Genomic DNA, 17025 nt, shown 5'->3' with positions numbered 1-17025 from the left:
GTTCTCTATTCATGGTTTAGTCTACTGCGCCACCAGAATGAACACAGCATAGCGTGTGTTTTTTTACCTATACAAAGCTGTGAATTCTAGTCTATTCAAACAGACCCCATTTCAAAGGAAATTAAGATAAAGATCAGTTTTGGCCAATTAGTGAGCACGGCCAACACACTTGAACACGCTTAATAACAAGATAAAGGATAGATGGGTTGGTTGTTTAGCAACAAAATCGATGCATGGAACTATGGGGCAAAACAGACGGAGTTTGCCTTGATTGTTGACTACATGTAAACTATATTCAGGCTCCAATGTTTATTGAGAACACAAAAACATTTGCACAATGACCATGGCCAGTCCTTGCTGTTCTGCCACCCAAGGAGAGACCAGAAAAGGTCTCCCCCGCAAAACTAGAATAGTCACAGTAAGCAAAATTACATTGAAAAGACATGTCAAATATATATTTTCCAGACGTTGAAGTTAGGTTACATTTCTGAATGAAAGATGAAAAGATGTATTTTCCATTGGTTTAAAATCCATATTTTCCCGGACTTTGAAAAGGCGTCTTTTCCGGAAAAAAAATACTTATTTTCCAGATGTTGAAATCAGGTTCATTTACGGTTCTGAATGAAAGTTGAAAATACTGATTTTCCAGATGTTGAAATAGTTTTTTCAATGTTTTTCAAGATGTTGAAAATATAAATACATCCCAATTTATTGAAATCAGGCTCTTTTTTTGTTCTGAATTAAAGTAGAAAATAAGTATTTTGTACATGTCTATGTTTGAGCCAAATCAAGGCTGATCCAGATCGGACAATATCTGAACCTAACATAGACGTCTATGATTGATTCAAAATTTGTCCAGACTGGACCAAAAACCAATGTCTGTGTATGTGGAAACCAAGGCCGGTCTGGACTGCACCAAAAAAAGACATCCAAAAGACGCCTGCTCGTGTTTCTTGGCGTGTAGCCTACTATGGCAGCCACAAAAGAATTTTATGAATACGTAAATGGTATATCCACCATTTGTAAAACAGGCCATTTTATTGGCTTTATTAGTCCTTATTTCTGTGAATAATCAATTTGGCTGTTCATTAAGCTCTGAATATCAGCTACCCAACTTCATCATGAGTTGAGCCTGTTTGCAATGTGTTTACAGAGTGGGAAATGCAGAATAATTTTCTTTTTCGCTATGATCAGCTTGTCAAAAAATATACTGATACAAACTTGAAACCACTGATTATGACAATGAGGTGAAACTCCTGGACAACAGTTGTGATTGTCCATTCCATATTGTCCATTTTACACTGACCTGTCCTGTTTTTAGGATATGTTGTTCGTTAACATGACAGCACATTTTTTATTTGACTGGAGAAACCTGCATGATGTAAAAAGTTTCTGTCTTATTACATAGCCATACATTTTATCTCCAGCCTGTAGGCTACACAAAAAGCCACATACTTTCTACCATATCCTATATATATCCTACCATTGCGTAAGTGGTCACCTGATGGCTCCCAGGGTGACTCTTGCGTAAAATACAGAGGTAGCCATTACTCCAATTGGTCCTACTGTAAAACGAATTGTCCCGACGGATATATTATCGAATAGATATTTGAAAAACACTTTGAGGATTGATTATAAACAACGTTTGCCATGTTTCTGTCGATATTATGGAGCTAATTTTGAATATTTTTCGCCGTTTTCGTGACTTCAATTTCCGGGCAATTTCTCAGCCAAATGTGAAGAACAAACGGAGCTATTTCGCCTACAAAAATAATATTTTGGGAAAAAATGAACTTTGGCTATCTACCTGGGAGTCTCGTGAGTGAAAACATCCAAAGTTTATCAAAGGTAAACGATTTAATTTGATTGCTTTTCAGATTTGTGACAAGGTTGCCTGCTGCTAGCAAGGCATAATGCTATGCTAGGCTATCGATAAACTTACACAAATGCTTGTCTAGCTTTGGCTGTAAAGCATATTTTGAAAATCTGAGATGATAGGGTGATTAACAAAAGGCTAAGCTGTGTCTCAATATATTTCATTTGTGATTTTCATGAATAGGAATTTTTTCTAGGGATATTTATGTCCGTTGCGTTATGCTAATTAGTGTCAGGCGATGATTATGCTCCCGCTTGCGGGATGGGGAGTCAGTAGAGGTATTAAGCAGAACAAAATGCAAATTCTGGGTCGATTTTTAACCCATTCAACTTCCTTACTTCTCTCCACTTTGTGAACTCAAATCCGAGGTTTACTCCGTCTTGGCCCAGGCTCTATCAGTCCCCAAATGTATCTGTATCTTTGGCTTAGATGGAGGAGTAGTTGCTGTTGGGTCGGGTATTTTTCCCCTCTTGTCTGCCATGTCTGTAAGCTAGCTATCTTTGATAGCCATTAGCCAAGTGTTGGCTATGGGCTCAACTAGCAAGCTATCACACTGCCTCCTCACTCACGGAAAACACTTCACTCATTCTGCGCGCCACAAAATCTGGCGGGAAAATTTGATCCAACTGGGAAAATGAATACCAGCAAATACAGCAGTTCTCAAGCAGGCTAGGGGCACACTATTGTTATTGTTGCATTACATTGGATGACCACTAGTTTTTTATTGGAGCTTTTAACGTAAAAAATACAAAACTTTACATATTACAGGTTTAAATTGAAGAATATGGAGGTAACTTATCTTTGGTATATACATTTCTAACAACAAACCTAGATCAATGTATACCTGTTTATGATGCTATGATAAATTAAAATAAAACCTTTTCTTTTCAAACTTTTCTCTTCCAACATCAGTCAATTGCTACAACTCAATTATTTGTTATCAAGCGAGCAGATACACAGCAAATTGGCCAGTCTAACCTAGTTTATATTTTTCTGTGTAACATTTCTAGTGTTGATACAGGAATTAAATTAACTTTGTAAGATAAAAGCATTTTTGGCAATTAAACGAAACAAAACATTATTTATAAAAAGCTATATATTAATATGTTTTTTAACACTGTAGTTTGTTTACAAGAATGATAGCTGGACTTTTAGTTTATGGTTGAAACAGCTTGTTTGCCAATAGCCAATCAGTTTTTTTAATGAGTTCAAAGCATGTGAATGCATCAAACTGGTATTTACGACTTCACAACTGGTAATTACTCATTACCACGCCCATAGTTATCATATTTCCCAGCATACTCTGCTGCAGATATATTTTTTAATGGTTGTTTTTAATATATGTGTTTTTGCATGTAATGTATATTGATTGATGAATCTTACAGTATTCTAAAGTTAATTTACACTTTTTTGCAACGACGTTCCTCTGTTGAAGGAGGAGCGGACCAAAATGCAGGTGATTGCATGGTGATTACTCATGTTTAATGATGGAAAATGACTTGACATGAAAATACTGAAATGTACAAAAACAACAGACGAAAACGTGAAAAAACCTATACAGCCTATCTAGTGAAACTAAACACAGAGACAGGAACAATCACCCACGAAACACTCAAAGAATATGGCTGCCTAAATATGGTTCCCAATCAGAGACAACGATAATCACCTGACTCCGCCTCAGGCAGCCATAGACTACGCTAGACTCCCCACAAAAACCCCAAGACAAAAACACACCACAATAACCCATGTCACACCCTGGCCTGACCAAATAAATGAAGATAAACATAATACATTTTGACCAGGGAGTGACAATTTTTCAGTTTGTTAGATTTGTTGCATCAGTTACTGAAATGGTTGTTCCAGTTTAAATGGTTTAGGTAGTCTCCTTTTGTGGGTTAATACAAAATTCCAACTGTTGGATATTCTAACTCTGGCTGAATTCCAATAGGAATTACACATCACTTTCAAGCCAGCATAATTTCTTTTTTTAACCTTTATTTTACTAGGCAGGTCAGTTAAGAACAAATTCTTATTTTCAATGACGGCCTAGGAACAGTGGGTTAACTGCCTTTTCAGGGGCAGAACTACAGATTTTGTACCTTTTCAGCTCGGGGATTTGAACTTGCAACCTTTCGGTTACTAGTCCAATGCTCTAACCACTAGGCTACACTGCCACCCCATAATGTGCCTTGCAGGCCTGATGTGGCCTTTAAACCATTATTTTCAGGCCACTGTATGAGGGTAAAACAATTCCTTTAAAGTAAGCCTTATGATGTAAGTAATGTATTGCCATAAAGAGTTTAATTTTAATGATAACATTCACATAGGACATGGGTGGCCAAATTACGGAAGGGGAGGTGCAAATAAAGATTTTGTTTGAATGATGTCTGTGAGTATAAGAGAAATCCAACCAGGAAGTGGGAAATCTGAGGTTTGTAGTTTTTAAACTCATCGCCTATCAAATATACAGTGTCTATGGGGTCATATTGCACTCACTAAGGCTTCCACTAGATGACAACAGTCTTTAGAACATTGTTTGAGGATTCTACTGTGAAGTAGGGGCGAATGAGAGCTGATTTAACCAGAGGTCTGGCAGAGTGGCATGAGCTGATCACTTGCGTTCCATTGCATTTCTAAAGACAAAGGAATTCTCCGGCTGGAACATTATCGAAGATTTATGTTAAAAACATCCTAAAGATTGATTCTATACATCGTTTGACATGTTTATACGAACTGTAATATACTTTTCCTCTGAACTTTCGCCATGACTTTCCCGTGCCTCGTGAGTTTGGATTTGTTTACTAAACATGCTAACAAAAGGAGGCATTTGGACATAAATTCTGGACTTTATCGAACAAAACAAACATTTATTGTGGAACTGGGAATCCTGGGAGTGCATTCTGATGAAGATCATCAAAGTAAGTGAATATTTATAACGCTATTTCTGACTTTTACTGACTCCACAACATGGCGGGTATCTGCATTGCTTGTTCTTGTGTCTGTGCGCCGTACTCAGATTATTGCTTTTTCCCTAAAGCTTTTTTTGAAATCTGACACAGCGGCCCCATTAAATGTGTGGAGAATATTCCAAAGCTAAGCCACTATCCTGAACTATTCCCAGAAAGTTGTGGGAAGGTTGTATACAAAACACCATAGGAATAAAGGTTAAATAAAAAAATAAATAATTAACCCCGCTCTCACCCAGCTCTAAAAACAAACATGGTTTTCAGAACATGATATTCCAGCTGGGACCTCCCTTTCTGTTTTTGAATCTACACCAGTAATATATACACAACAAGCACAGTATATTCCTGATATTTAACACTGTATTCTGGAAAAGACAGACTTCTATGAGAATCTAGGGCTTTCGGTTAAATTTACAATGTTACAGCTTTCATTTGTGGTCATACGGTTGGATTTGTCAGAATGCCAGGGCTTTGAAGAGAAGACTTACCCCTCTCAGGTGGAAATGGGAGATTATGTTCCACATCCCTCTTTGCTGTTGAGCTCTGTGTTCTGCCATAGAGGAAGGCATGGGATACATAAGGGAGAGTTCAGATTCCTCCTGACTGGTCTTGTGTGACTGTTGCAGTAGCCTCTTTACCTCTCTGCTTGACGAACACTGGCTAAGCACACCGCCAAACAGACAGGTCAGAGCAGGTACCGTCAAACTGTTTCTCATGCTGGGTCTGCCGATTCAAATCCTACTGAGTGCGTCAGTGTGTGTGTGTGTGTGTGTGTGTGTGTGTGTGCACAGTTGTGTCTGTATTCTTGTGTGAGTACATGTGTAAAATAGTCTTTCTGAGCGGGAAATGCTCAGTAGCTCAGAAATAAAAGATACATTTGAGAGAGGACAGGAAAAGTGGGGAGGGGAGGAGTGGAGGAAAGAGTAGTGATAGGGGGGTGAAAATCGATACAGTTACATATCGGGATATTATTTTTGACTATATACTGTATCGTTTTGACAATAATATCGCAATACTATTTTTGCACTTGTTGGCTGTACCTGCACAAAAACTCCAGTATTTTTCTTCATAGTTTGTTCTCCATCTTCTTTTTAAATATGGAGGCAATTTTGTTTCAGCACTTTTATTTCCATGACTGATCAAAACAATTGGTTATCATGAAATTGTGGAGAAAAGAGGGTAAAAAGTAAATACAAAAAAATGTATATGCAAAAAACTTGTTTTCTCATGGCTCTCTCTTGTCCCTCTGCAGAAGACACATTTTGAGCAATATGTTTGGAACATCGAATCGCAATAAAATCACAGCATGGAATTGCAAAACATATCGTATTGGCACCTACGTACGTATCTCGAACATGGTATCGTGTAGCCCTAAAAGGCAGTGAAGGAAAAAAACATGAAACTAAGGAGTGATGAAAGAGTGGGAAGAAAGAGGAAAGGAATGATATGGGGAGCAAATAAAAGGCAGGGAAGGAGAGAGGTAGAAAGTCATTGGAATAATGACAGGGAAAGACAAAAAAATGCATTATAATCAGCATGGGTCATAAACACATTACAGAGAAATGGTAACAGACCGATGCAGTGTGTGGGCTTCTATTACTCCTTTATACAAAGAATGAATGCCAATATGAGAGAGGGATGGAGGGAAGGAACGCAAGTGGGGAGAAAGCAAGACAGGGAAGAGAGGGAGAGGGAGAAGGATGGGAGCAGATGCCAGCCATATTGTTGAGACCGAAGGTATAGGAAGACAGTCCCCAGGACTCCTCAAACATGTAATCTACCCAACAAGATCCAGATGATTTCTAACGCATCCCTCTCGTAAAACTTGCTCATGCATAAACAGCAAGGCTCTTTATTCTGGCATCGGCAGGACTGTATGTAAAGTATGTGTGTGAGGGTAAGGAGGTGTGATGCATGCAGCATAGGCCTCCGTGCAGTAGTACTGCCCCAAGCTGTGCCAAAATTGAACCACACTACCTGGAAAATATGCAGCTCTGTGGTGGGAATGACGATTGGTCTGGCCAGCTGTTCAGTCAGAGTTCAACACTGAAATGTACATCCTGAGCAGCAGATTGGCTGAGTAGAGCCTCAACACTTCCTATCCCCTCCCTCTTTCTGCCAAGACGATGATGTGTTGACCCTCCATCGGGGTCATCACATCCAGGCCCAGTATCACCCGCAGCAGATGGTACAGTAGGAAGGAACTAGCAACACTTTGCAGTAGTACCATAGCTAAATCTTGGGTAAGCATTTCTACACAATTTATAAACTATAAAATGTTATTTGGACAACAGCAAAAACAAACAAAAATGACTGCAGCCATTAATTATCACCGCAATATTTGGTTTAAAGGTCTATGGAATAGCGTGAGTAAAAGTATGTGGTTTTAAATATACTTAAGCATCAAAAGTAAATGTATTTGGTAATATATACTTCATTATCAAAAGTAAAAGTATAAATCATTTCCAAATCCTTATATTAACCAAACGGCACAATCTTCATTTGTTTTACATTTACAGATAGCCAGGGACACACCAGGGTGATCTCTTGATAATTGCACGATTCGGACCATTTTAATATCCTGCTAATGTAACGAGTACTTTTGGGTGTCAGGGAAAATGTATGAAGTAAAAAGTGCATTTCTTCTTCAGGAATGTAGTGAAGCAAAAATAAAATGTGTCAAAAATAACCCCCAAAACTACTTAAGTAGTGTTTTAAAAGCGCTTTTACTTACAACACTCATCTGTAATAATGATTAACAGACAGTGCTGATGTCATCTTGCGTGGACTTCCAGTTTGTTGTCATCTTGCTGCAGGTCTCTTTCAGGACATCCATCTCTCCCTGGGAGAACTGCAAACGGTTCTTGTGGTCTTGGACATTTCTGGTCAGATCATCCATTATTTTGGTAGTTGAGTCCACCAGTATTTGGACAAAGCTCTTGAAGCTATTTTCCTGTTGCTGTAACAACTGCTTGTAGACATCTTTTTGTTTATTTAAAAGATCATGCACCTGTGATAGCGAAACACTGTCCTCTCCATTACTCCAACCTACTTTAACTTTCGGTTGCATGATGGTAGCAATGGCCGATGGAAACAGCAACAAACAGCAGGGGTTTAAACAGCCACAAGCCCGGGACTATCCGCGGTCCCAGCCACAAAAGGGCTAACCGCATCGCGGGCTGTGTTCAAACTGCAAAGGAAACCTGGCTAGCTTGATAGCTAGCAGCTAGGCTAGCTGCTTCACTTAGCAGCAGCTCTTCAGACTTTAGGGTTTGGCAGTATCCTGGGACAGATAGAAGCGGTCCCAGCAACTGAGGCTAACCGTGTCGCAAATTAAACAGGTAGGCTAGTAAACAAGCACGTTTTCAAGGAAAACCTTTTTTTTTAAACATTAAAAACAAAAAATTATTCCGAGTTCAGCATGCACCCTCATGATAAACTGTAAGGGCCAAACTAACAGTAATTGGTTGTGATGCTTACCGGACTGTAGATTGGTAGACAAGGTCTTCCCGTTTGCGGTAGTCCTCCATATGAGAGTAATTAGTATTAAACATAGCATCGTAGGTGAAGATTTTCTGCTTAATGGTGCCCCCGTCTGTGACCTGTCAAGTGAAAAGAGAAAGAATTAATCAAGTAATATGGTCTATAATACATGGAACAGATATTTCTATACCCACGGACCTACCCTATGCATAAACCTGTGTTCTGCTCCAATTAAATATATTATAAAACTTTGCTCAGAGGCAAACTTAGTACCCTGGCCATCAATTATCTAATTTATCAATTTAATGCCACGTTAAGGTGGTTTTTCTATCTTAAAGGGGAGTGAGGAAGAGCCTTTCAAGCTAATTCTGAAAACTGCCAACATATGAAATCAGTGTGACACTCACTTATATAGCTTTAGGTATGTGCCCATGTATACAGCCAAGTCTTAATAAAGAGTGATGCTCTGCAGCGTTCTGTAGTTGTCATGGAGTCAGAGGTATTGGCTTGTGACGAGATATTGCGAAGGTGGGGATATATTCAAAACAACATAGTCTCATATTGCATCCACTTCTCTTTTTTTTGTGTGCTGCATGGTAAATGATGGAGCAATACTCTCCTTTCTAATATTCACAGGGGAGAGGAAGTCACTTAGCATTTGAATGACTGATTTCTCTACTCCTCAGCGCCACAGACAGACGTAAAGAAAAAGGGTGACAGGATTTTAATGGAGCCGCTAATGCCACTTTGAAGGAGGAAATTGTTGGTGGGCTAGGGATCTTTCTTCCCTTCGCCACTGAAAATTCCATCGCCCGCTTCCTAATCCAATCCCCTCAGAGGTAAATAAGGCCTATGTGATTAGTTCCTGCATAATGTACACAACACGTCACGAGGGGACAGTCCTGGGTAATTACTTTATTTGAGTGAATAATTCCCAGTGCCCCATAAATGTCTGTGGGACAACTCATCACCTCTCTGCCTCTAGGGAAGGGAGCTAAATACCTCAGGCTGTTGCTAAATGATGGGGTACACAGAGGTAGAAGAGCTGAGAGGTAAACGTGCTGGAACAACAAATACTGTGGGTGGGTTTTGGGGTATGCAGAACAGTTACACGCATGTAGGTGGCATTAGTGGATTACATTTACTTTTCTCTCCTGTAACAAATGTCCCACTAGGCACATACGTCAGTTCAAGTTTTAATGTTACATGTACAAGCATAGTGAAATGGCTGTCTTGCTAGCAGCAGCGTATATGATGATTGTATCTGAGTAGGTGTGTTTAGACTCAGTATAAATGTATGTGCTTATTATGTGTGTCTGTAAGCAAACAATGGTGTGAGTGTTTGTGTGTTGGAGTATCAGTGTGAGTGTGCATACCTAGATACAAAAACAATAAGAAAATACAAAGGCAACTCAGATAGTCCATGTAGCCATTCTGTTAGCTATTTAGTCTTATGGCATAGAATTTGATAGAATTTTTCAATTTTTCAGAACCCTAACTCTAACCCTAATTCAACATCTATGCCACGTTGGTTCAACATAAATTAATTGAAATGACATGGAAACAATGTTTATTCGACCAGTGTGTGACCAGTGGGGTGGGTGACATCACATGTTCATTGCTATGGAAGATGAATTGCAGGGAGGTGTAATCAGTGAAAGTCACCAGGACCCACTGGTGGGGCTAGGGACCATGACCCTCCACAGGTAAAAAGTGTTCACTTGGCTTGGCCACAAACAGAATTTCCTTCCTTTTCCTAATGAATGCTTTGGCACCACACTCAAGGCCCCATGATTATTATAGCCATCTGTTCCTCTTTTAAATGTCACTTCAGTGATGTAGAGGCACACCGGCAAAGTGGCATCATTCTGAGGTTTACAGGGAGAGGCAACAGCAAAAGGTTTGCCGTTAAAAGCAGAGCCATGTTGGAAAATTGTGCTTTCCCACCAACCTGCTCTGTTCCTGGATTGTAGCGATTGTAGAAATACTGTAAGAGGAAGATTTCTGTCTGACATCACTGTACAACAAAGCATGGAAAAAGTGCTCTGTGCAACTGAACACAAATATATCCGTTCTGAGTGAGTGGACAGAAACATGACGATGGTAAGTTAAACTCAGGGAAATGTGGTTAGTTTGAGATATAAAAGTTAGCTATCATACAATAATATGACATTTTGCAGAGTTTAATGACAATTATTTAGCAAGTTCAATGACAAGTTCAGGTCAATGACAAATACAGCATTCATAACATAGAAGGGTGTATTGTACACACCTGAAAAATTTGCATAAACGTGCTTAGTCAGAAAGTGCAAAATAAGCTTTATTCTACAGTATGTGCTTCAACAACAAGTGCACAAGGCCAGGGCCAGTATGAAAGTATCATGGCAACATTACAATTCCCCTATAGGAACAGACTCACTGCACTCCCAGTACTACCGTAACACTGTCCCTGGTGCTGAATCATATGAGGCTTTCAAAAAGCCTAATGATAATGCTCTCTGGGCCCTGAAGTACTGTACAGAGGTGTGTAAAATTGACATTTTCAGCCCCTCTCTCTTTTCACAGTCCATCTAATCCAATAGACAAAACAACACCTGTCTCACAATGGACTCATCAGTGGACAGACCCTGTTCCCAGAGAAGGGACAGCTTTGTGGTGTGAGTGAGAGAGAGTGAGAGAAAGAGACATATGGAGACAGACAAATGCTGTGCAAGAGTGAGGGGCGAAGGCGAGAGGTAGAGGAGCACTCTGATGGTAGAAAAACACTGTTTCCTTCAGCTGCTTTGCTGATTCCAGGCCATGATTTACCGAGGCACGAACAAAGGCATCAAGGCCTATCCTAACACCTCTGCCATCTGGATTTATAAAAGACAGGCATGGGTGGGCACGCCACCTCTCTTCCTCCCTCTGTGACCAGGAATGACCAAGGAACCAAAAGGGGAGAGGGGAAAAGGTAGCTGACAGGGGTTGAGGTTTGGGCACACACAGTAGAGAGTGCTACAAAGGGTCCTACAGTGACCTAGAGATATGATAGTGCAGTGATCTCTCCAGATGGAGAGTGAACCATATCCTACCTGCTCTCTCTGCTGTGCTCCCTGTTGTTAGGATTCTGCTCCATTATTGAGGTCAGGCGAGGGAGGCCCAGGTCTCTGGGGTTAACCCCTTTTCCTCAGCTCATCAGAGATGTGCTTATTTATAGGCCGCAGCTGAATCAGTCACAGGAGAGAATACAGCGAACTAGCTACAGTAACACTGCCGTCTAACTTGAGGAGTATAAACCAGAACACTTCAGGTCAATCTGGCATTCTTTCACATCACAACCATGACAAAGACTTTCATAACTAAACAAAGATAGACCACAGCCTGTCATTTCCAATGGGAACAAATTAGTCATAGTGGGCAGAAGAAGCAAGGAGGTGGGCAGAGCCAAGCGCGAGCTAGCAAAATCCTTTTTGTGCATTCTAGCATACATCTGCATATTTCCGTTAAGAAACACACTCTGTGGAGTGTGCGTGTGTAATGTGCGTGTGCAATGCAATTTTTTAAAAGGGTAAAGTTTACAAAACTTAGTCCACTCTGTTCATAACAGATTATACTTTTGGGAACAGAAAGCTGTATTGAGATCAAATGTTCCATCGATGAGAATATTTGCAGAATGTCGGACAAAATCCATCTCATTCCATCTTCTCCCACTGCCAGCCAGAGGGCTTCCTCTCACTACCATATTTGGTAGTGAGTGGAAACGCCAAGTGGATGCTTCACATTTAGACATCTGGTGAATAATCTGTCTCATTGTTCTATCTGTCCCATGCAGTCTCCTCTACTGCTGTTACTATAGCTTAGGTGTGGGCTGAGAGGATAGATGGAAAGGATTACTTACTTTCTGGGAGTATTTCACATGAAATTGTACTTTTACAAAAATTCTCACTTGGTGTTTTTAAATCTACAGGGAGGCGGAGCAATAGTAGCTTCTGGATCAATCGGCTGTTAGTTGTGAATAATGAATGGGGATAAGACACATAGCAGTCATAATAACTCTTGAGCTCCATTTAGCTGTCCAACTGAGGCCTCAAAGGAGGCCTAAATGGGAAGCTACACTAAACAAAGAAAACAACCAGTATAACAAGACATGCTATATTCTCTGAAATCATTTGTTAAGGCACAGCGATAACGATAAAACATTTCACTTATACAAAGCAGAAGAGCTTCACCTTAATGGCAGTCAGTGGTGACAGCTGTCAACACAGAATGCTGCAGTGGGTTGTCCACTGATCCTGTTAAGATGGGGTGTGCTGCAATGCTTTACTCAGTACGTGTGGTGCTGGGTAATGAATCCTGTAAGTAAACATTGTGCAGCTGTACAGTCATCCAACCTAGTTAGTGCTCCACCCTGTTAACCTGTAGATGTACTGGACTGTCTGCTGCCTGTGGCCTCCTGCTGGGCCCTGAGTGTCACACAACCTGTTTAAGGGGATTTCACGGACCAGATGGCACGCTCCGCTCCTACTTACCTCCTCTCCTCCCTCCATCTCTCGGTCTCTGCTCCCCGCAGGAAGGAAAATATGCTAATTAAACCATGTTTTTCATAGATGACGCACACATTCTTCCATTCACATAGATGTTGGTGACCCTACTCTATCATTCTGACAAAGATGGTCTGTGCTTTGACAGATAAAAAGGCTTTCGTGGTGCGGTAGTTCAATCATGCCACACGTGAACTAAGAAAGGGGAGTTTTACTTTTATGTCTGTACCAGAAAGCAACAGGGAATCTGATGCACATTGCGGTCCTTTATTCCATATAGAGCCAACTACTGCAACTGACGTTTTTCAATGCAATGTAAATAAACATGAGCGTGATTGCTTGGGATCCCTTAGTGTGAGCAAATACACCAGCCAGAGATGACTATCAGCGTGGTGGATATTTTCGCTCGCCTGTTATCTATGTCACATTCTCTCTGCATGCTATCACTCATTTTCATCCCAATTTAACAGAGTAGCACTGGCTTGCGATTGCCTGAGGCTTGGTTTGGCAGATTGGCATGCAGGGATTAAAGCTGTGGCTTCATGAATCTGTGTCACTAACAGGGAGGACCAAGCCTTGTTTGCAACCATGTGTGGGCGAGACAGAGGTAGGTTGGGGGAAGCAGTGTGGAGGTCAACCAACCTATTTCAGGGAATGACATGCAGGTTGAAAAACAATGCACAAGGGACTGCTAAAAGTGCCCATCTACAGCCATTAGACAAGGCAATTGAGAAGTGGTTATTAATGTTGTCAGTGAGAGGGAGACAGCCTGACTGTGGCCAGATATTTAGCGTGCAATGAGATCAAAGCAAACCAGACCTGATGGAGACTGCTGGTCTGGATCAGATATTATGCGTATACCATGACTCTCTACTTAACCCCCTGACAAAAAGAGAGTTAGACCAGAGCAAGAACAATATGAACCCTACCCCTCACTCTAGAAACAGCATTTTGTTTTCAAATGAAATCCGAGCCAAAGTTGGCAGTAACAGTGCTTTAGCTGTAGAACGGAAGGTACCTAACACAAAATGAGTTCCAAATAGCTCCCACACCTATCAAAAAGTTAACTCTGCCATCCCATGGATATCGTAAAGAGAGGGTTGAATAAATACAGTATACTGCTGCAAATACTGTGAGTAATACAGGACTTGGTGCTACTTAGCGGACCGAAAATGTAGCCTTGGTGCATTACTAACATCACATTATTTAGAATCTTTGTCCTTGGGGAACCAAGTTAGACCAAGGATTTTTTACAAATGCCTCAGCAACTCTTATAAACATCACATATTAAGCAGCACCAGTAGCTCACAAATAATAACATTAAAGTGGAAAACAAGAAAGCCTTACATAACTGCAGAAGTGAATGATATGTTGTGTAATACAGTGTTTCTATCTGAAAACAAAGGGGATGATCAAGGACAGGTGGTTAATGAAATGCAGCTTCACGGCAAAGTGAAAACATCATTTTGTGCACTTGTCCTTAAAGTTGAACTAAGCAGAAATCGCTCCGCCATTTCCTGGCTGCTAAAACTCTCCAAAAAAGTTACATATTACCACTTTAATCTGTTTAATCAATGAGCACTAATTAAGTGAACCCAGGTCTACACACTCACACCTTCCTCTAATTTGGAATTAATCATCAGACATCCAGTGGACGTCTTCTCTCTCTCATCTCCACGTACAGCAGCAATGTCACCAGAGGACTAGACTTATGGAGTCGGCACGTTCCACAATGGGCTTACATGAAGTCTGGAGCAATTTAAATTGAACTAAGTATCAAAGCAAGGCTTGCAAAGCTACCAGTAATTTACTAAAGTAACAGGTAATCTATGGCAGTCTATGGTAACTTTGGTAATTAATACTTTAATGATAAAAAATATATATATATTAATATTTGTGCAGTATATATTTTTATACACTATCTGTGTTCATGTTGTCCATATAGTAGATAAACCATATGGTTCAAAAGAAAATGGCCTGATAAATGAAAAAATGATCTAATTAACAATGGCATTATTTTCTATTAACTCTGCAACTCGTCCAACTATTGAATTTTTTCACAACTACCACCAGTTTGGCCCCAAAACATTTACAACAAAGACATATTGACATAGTAACATAAATAAAAGTTTGTAAAAAATAGATATTCTGAAATCTACCACTGGTATTCACGAAATTGATGGTTTGTATTTAGGATAATGTTTAATGGCTTTGTCATTCGGCTTTGTCATTGTTTTTTGAAATTCAACTTATTAAATGTAATGTAAGAAGGCCACAGAGAGGGCCAGAGATATTAATAGACACCTGTGATAATCTGTAGTGCCCAAAAAGAATTCCACATATTCCTTGAAATCTCTGGTAGTTTACTGTTAGACTTAGAACATTTCTAGTAATATACCCTTCTTTTGCAAGCCTAATCTCAGCAATGAGCTTTTATTCAGTTCTATATACAGTGGGGCAAAAAAGTATTTAGTCAGCCACCAATTGTGCAAGTTCTCCCACTTAAAAAGATGAGAGGCCTGTAATTTTCATCATAGGTACACTTCAACTATGACAGACAAAATGAGGAAAAAAAATCCAGAAAATCACATTGATTTTTTTCATTAATTTATTTGCAATTTATGGTGGAAAATAAGTATTTAGTCACCTACAAACAAGCGAGATTTCTGGCTCTCACAGACCTGTAACTTCTTCTTTAAGAGGCTCCTCTGTCCTCCACTCGTTACCTGTATTAATGGCACATGTTTGAACTTGTTATCAGTATAAAAGACACCTGTCCACAACCTCAAACAGTCACACTCCAAACTCCACTATGGCCAAGACCAAAGAGCTGTCAAAGGACACCAGAAACAAGGCTGGGAAGATTGAATCTGCAATAGGTAAGCAGCTTGGTTTGAAGAAATCAACTGTGGGAGCAATTATTAGGAAATGGAAGACATACAAGACCACTGATAATCTCCCTCGATCTGGGGCTCCACGCAAGATCTCACCCCGTGGGGTCAAAATGATCACAAGAACAGTGAGCAAAAATCCCAGAGCCACACGGGAGGACCTAGTGAATGACTTGCAGAGAGCTGGGACCAAAGTAACAAAGCCATCTATGTGTGTTACCATCAGTAACACACTACGCCGCCAGGGACTCAAATACTGCAGTGCCAGTACATGTGCCACAGGAGTCGCTGGTGCGCAATGAGACAAGGATTTCCCTACCGGCTAAACCCTCCCTGACCCAGACGACGCTAGGCCAATTGTGCATCGCCCCACAGACATCCCGGTCGCGGCCGGTTACGACAGAGCCTGGTCGCAAACCCAGGGTCTCTGGTGGCACAGCTGGCGCTGCAGTACAGCACCCTTAACCACTGCGCCACCCAGGAGGCGCAGAGAAAATAAGTATTGACCAAATACTTATTTTTCACCATAATTTGCAAATACAGTCATAAAAATCCTACAATGTGATATTCTGGATTTTTTTTCTCATTTTGTCTGTCATAGTTGAAGTGTACCTATGATGAAAATTACAGGCCTCTCTCATCTTTTTAAGTGGGAGAACTTGCACAATTGGTGCCTGACTAAATACTTTTTTGCCCCACTGTATTCAATTTCTCCTATTTTCCTCCTACCACTGCAGATGGGTGCGGGCTCACAAAGGCGTGCGAGATGGAATACAGATGGTTTAAAAGACATCGGGGCACTGTGGACATGACAAGTCTGCATATATTTTGGAGCTATACAGTTCATACCCCCCCTTTATTCCTTATACACTCTCGATAGCTACATTTCCCATCTGCAACTGTTGGTAGCACAATAGTAAGATGTTGTTATTCATTACATGGAAAAAGAGCAGGTTGGCTGAACAAAGGACTGAAACAGATTTGGTGTTTAAGTAATTGTGAAGGTTTGCTTAGTTTGCACAGTTCTATACTTCATTGTAATGCTTATGTACTTAACGTGTTTCAAGGTTTAAAGTTTATTCGCCACGTGCACAGGACACAACAGGTGTAAAACAGTACAATGAAACTCTTACCTTGAGAGCTCTTTCCCAACAATACAGTGATAATAATAATAATATAGATACTTGTTGTGACTTTACTTTCATTTATTCTGATGACTGTATTTATCTAATCAACTATGTTTAATTGCTACCCGATTCAATTAATAACATAACAATTAACTCATT

General features: G+C 40.3%; 1 protein-coding gene across 2 annotated transcripts in view; it reads right to left on the bottom strand.

Annotated features, from left to right (window-relative positions):
• Positions 1–17025, bottom strand: part of LOC135542036 (immunoglobulin superfamily member 21-like) — a 299416-nt gene that overhangs the window by 136572 nt on the left and 145819 nt on the right. For both annotated transcript variants that reach the window (XM_064968619.1, XM_064968620.1), the window contains exon 3: positions 8323–8444. In XM_064968619.1, coding sequence (XP_064824691.1) covers positions 8323–8444 — 122 coding nt within the window. The remainder of the gene's footprint in view (positions 1–8322; positions 8445–17025) is intronic.

This window comes from Oncorhynchus masou, chromosome 6 (assembly GCF_036934945.1).
Source record: "Oncorhynchus masou masou isolate Uvic2021 chromosome 6, UVic_Omas_1.1, whole genome shotgun sequence".
Lineage (NCBI taxonomy): Eukaryota > Metazoa > Chordata > Actinopteri > Salmoniformes > Salmonidae > Oncorhynchus > Oncorhynchus masou.
Note: the sequence above shows the minus strand (reverse complement) of the source record. Positions and strands in the feature narration are given on the sequence as shown.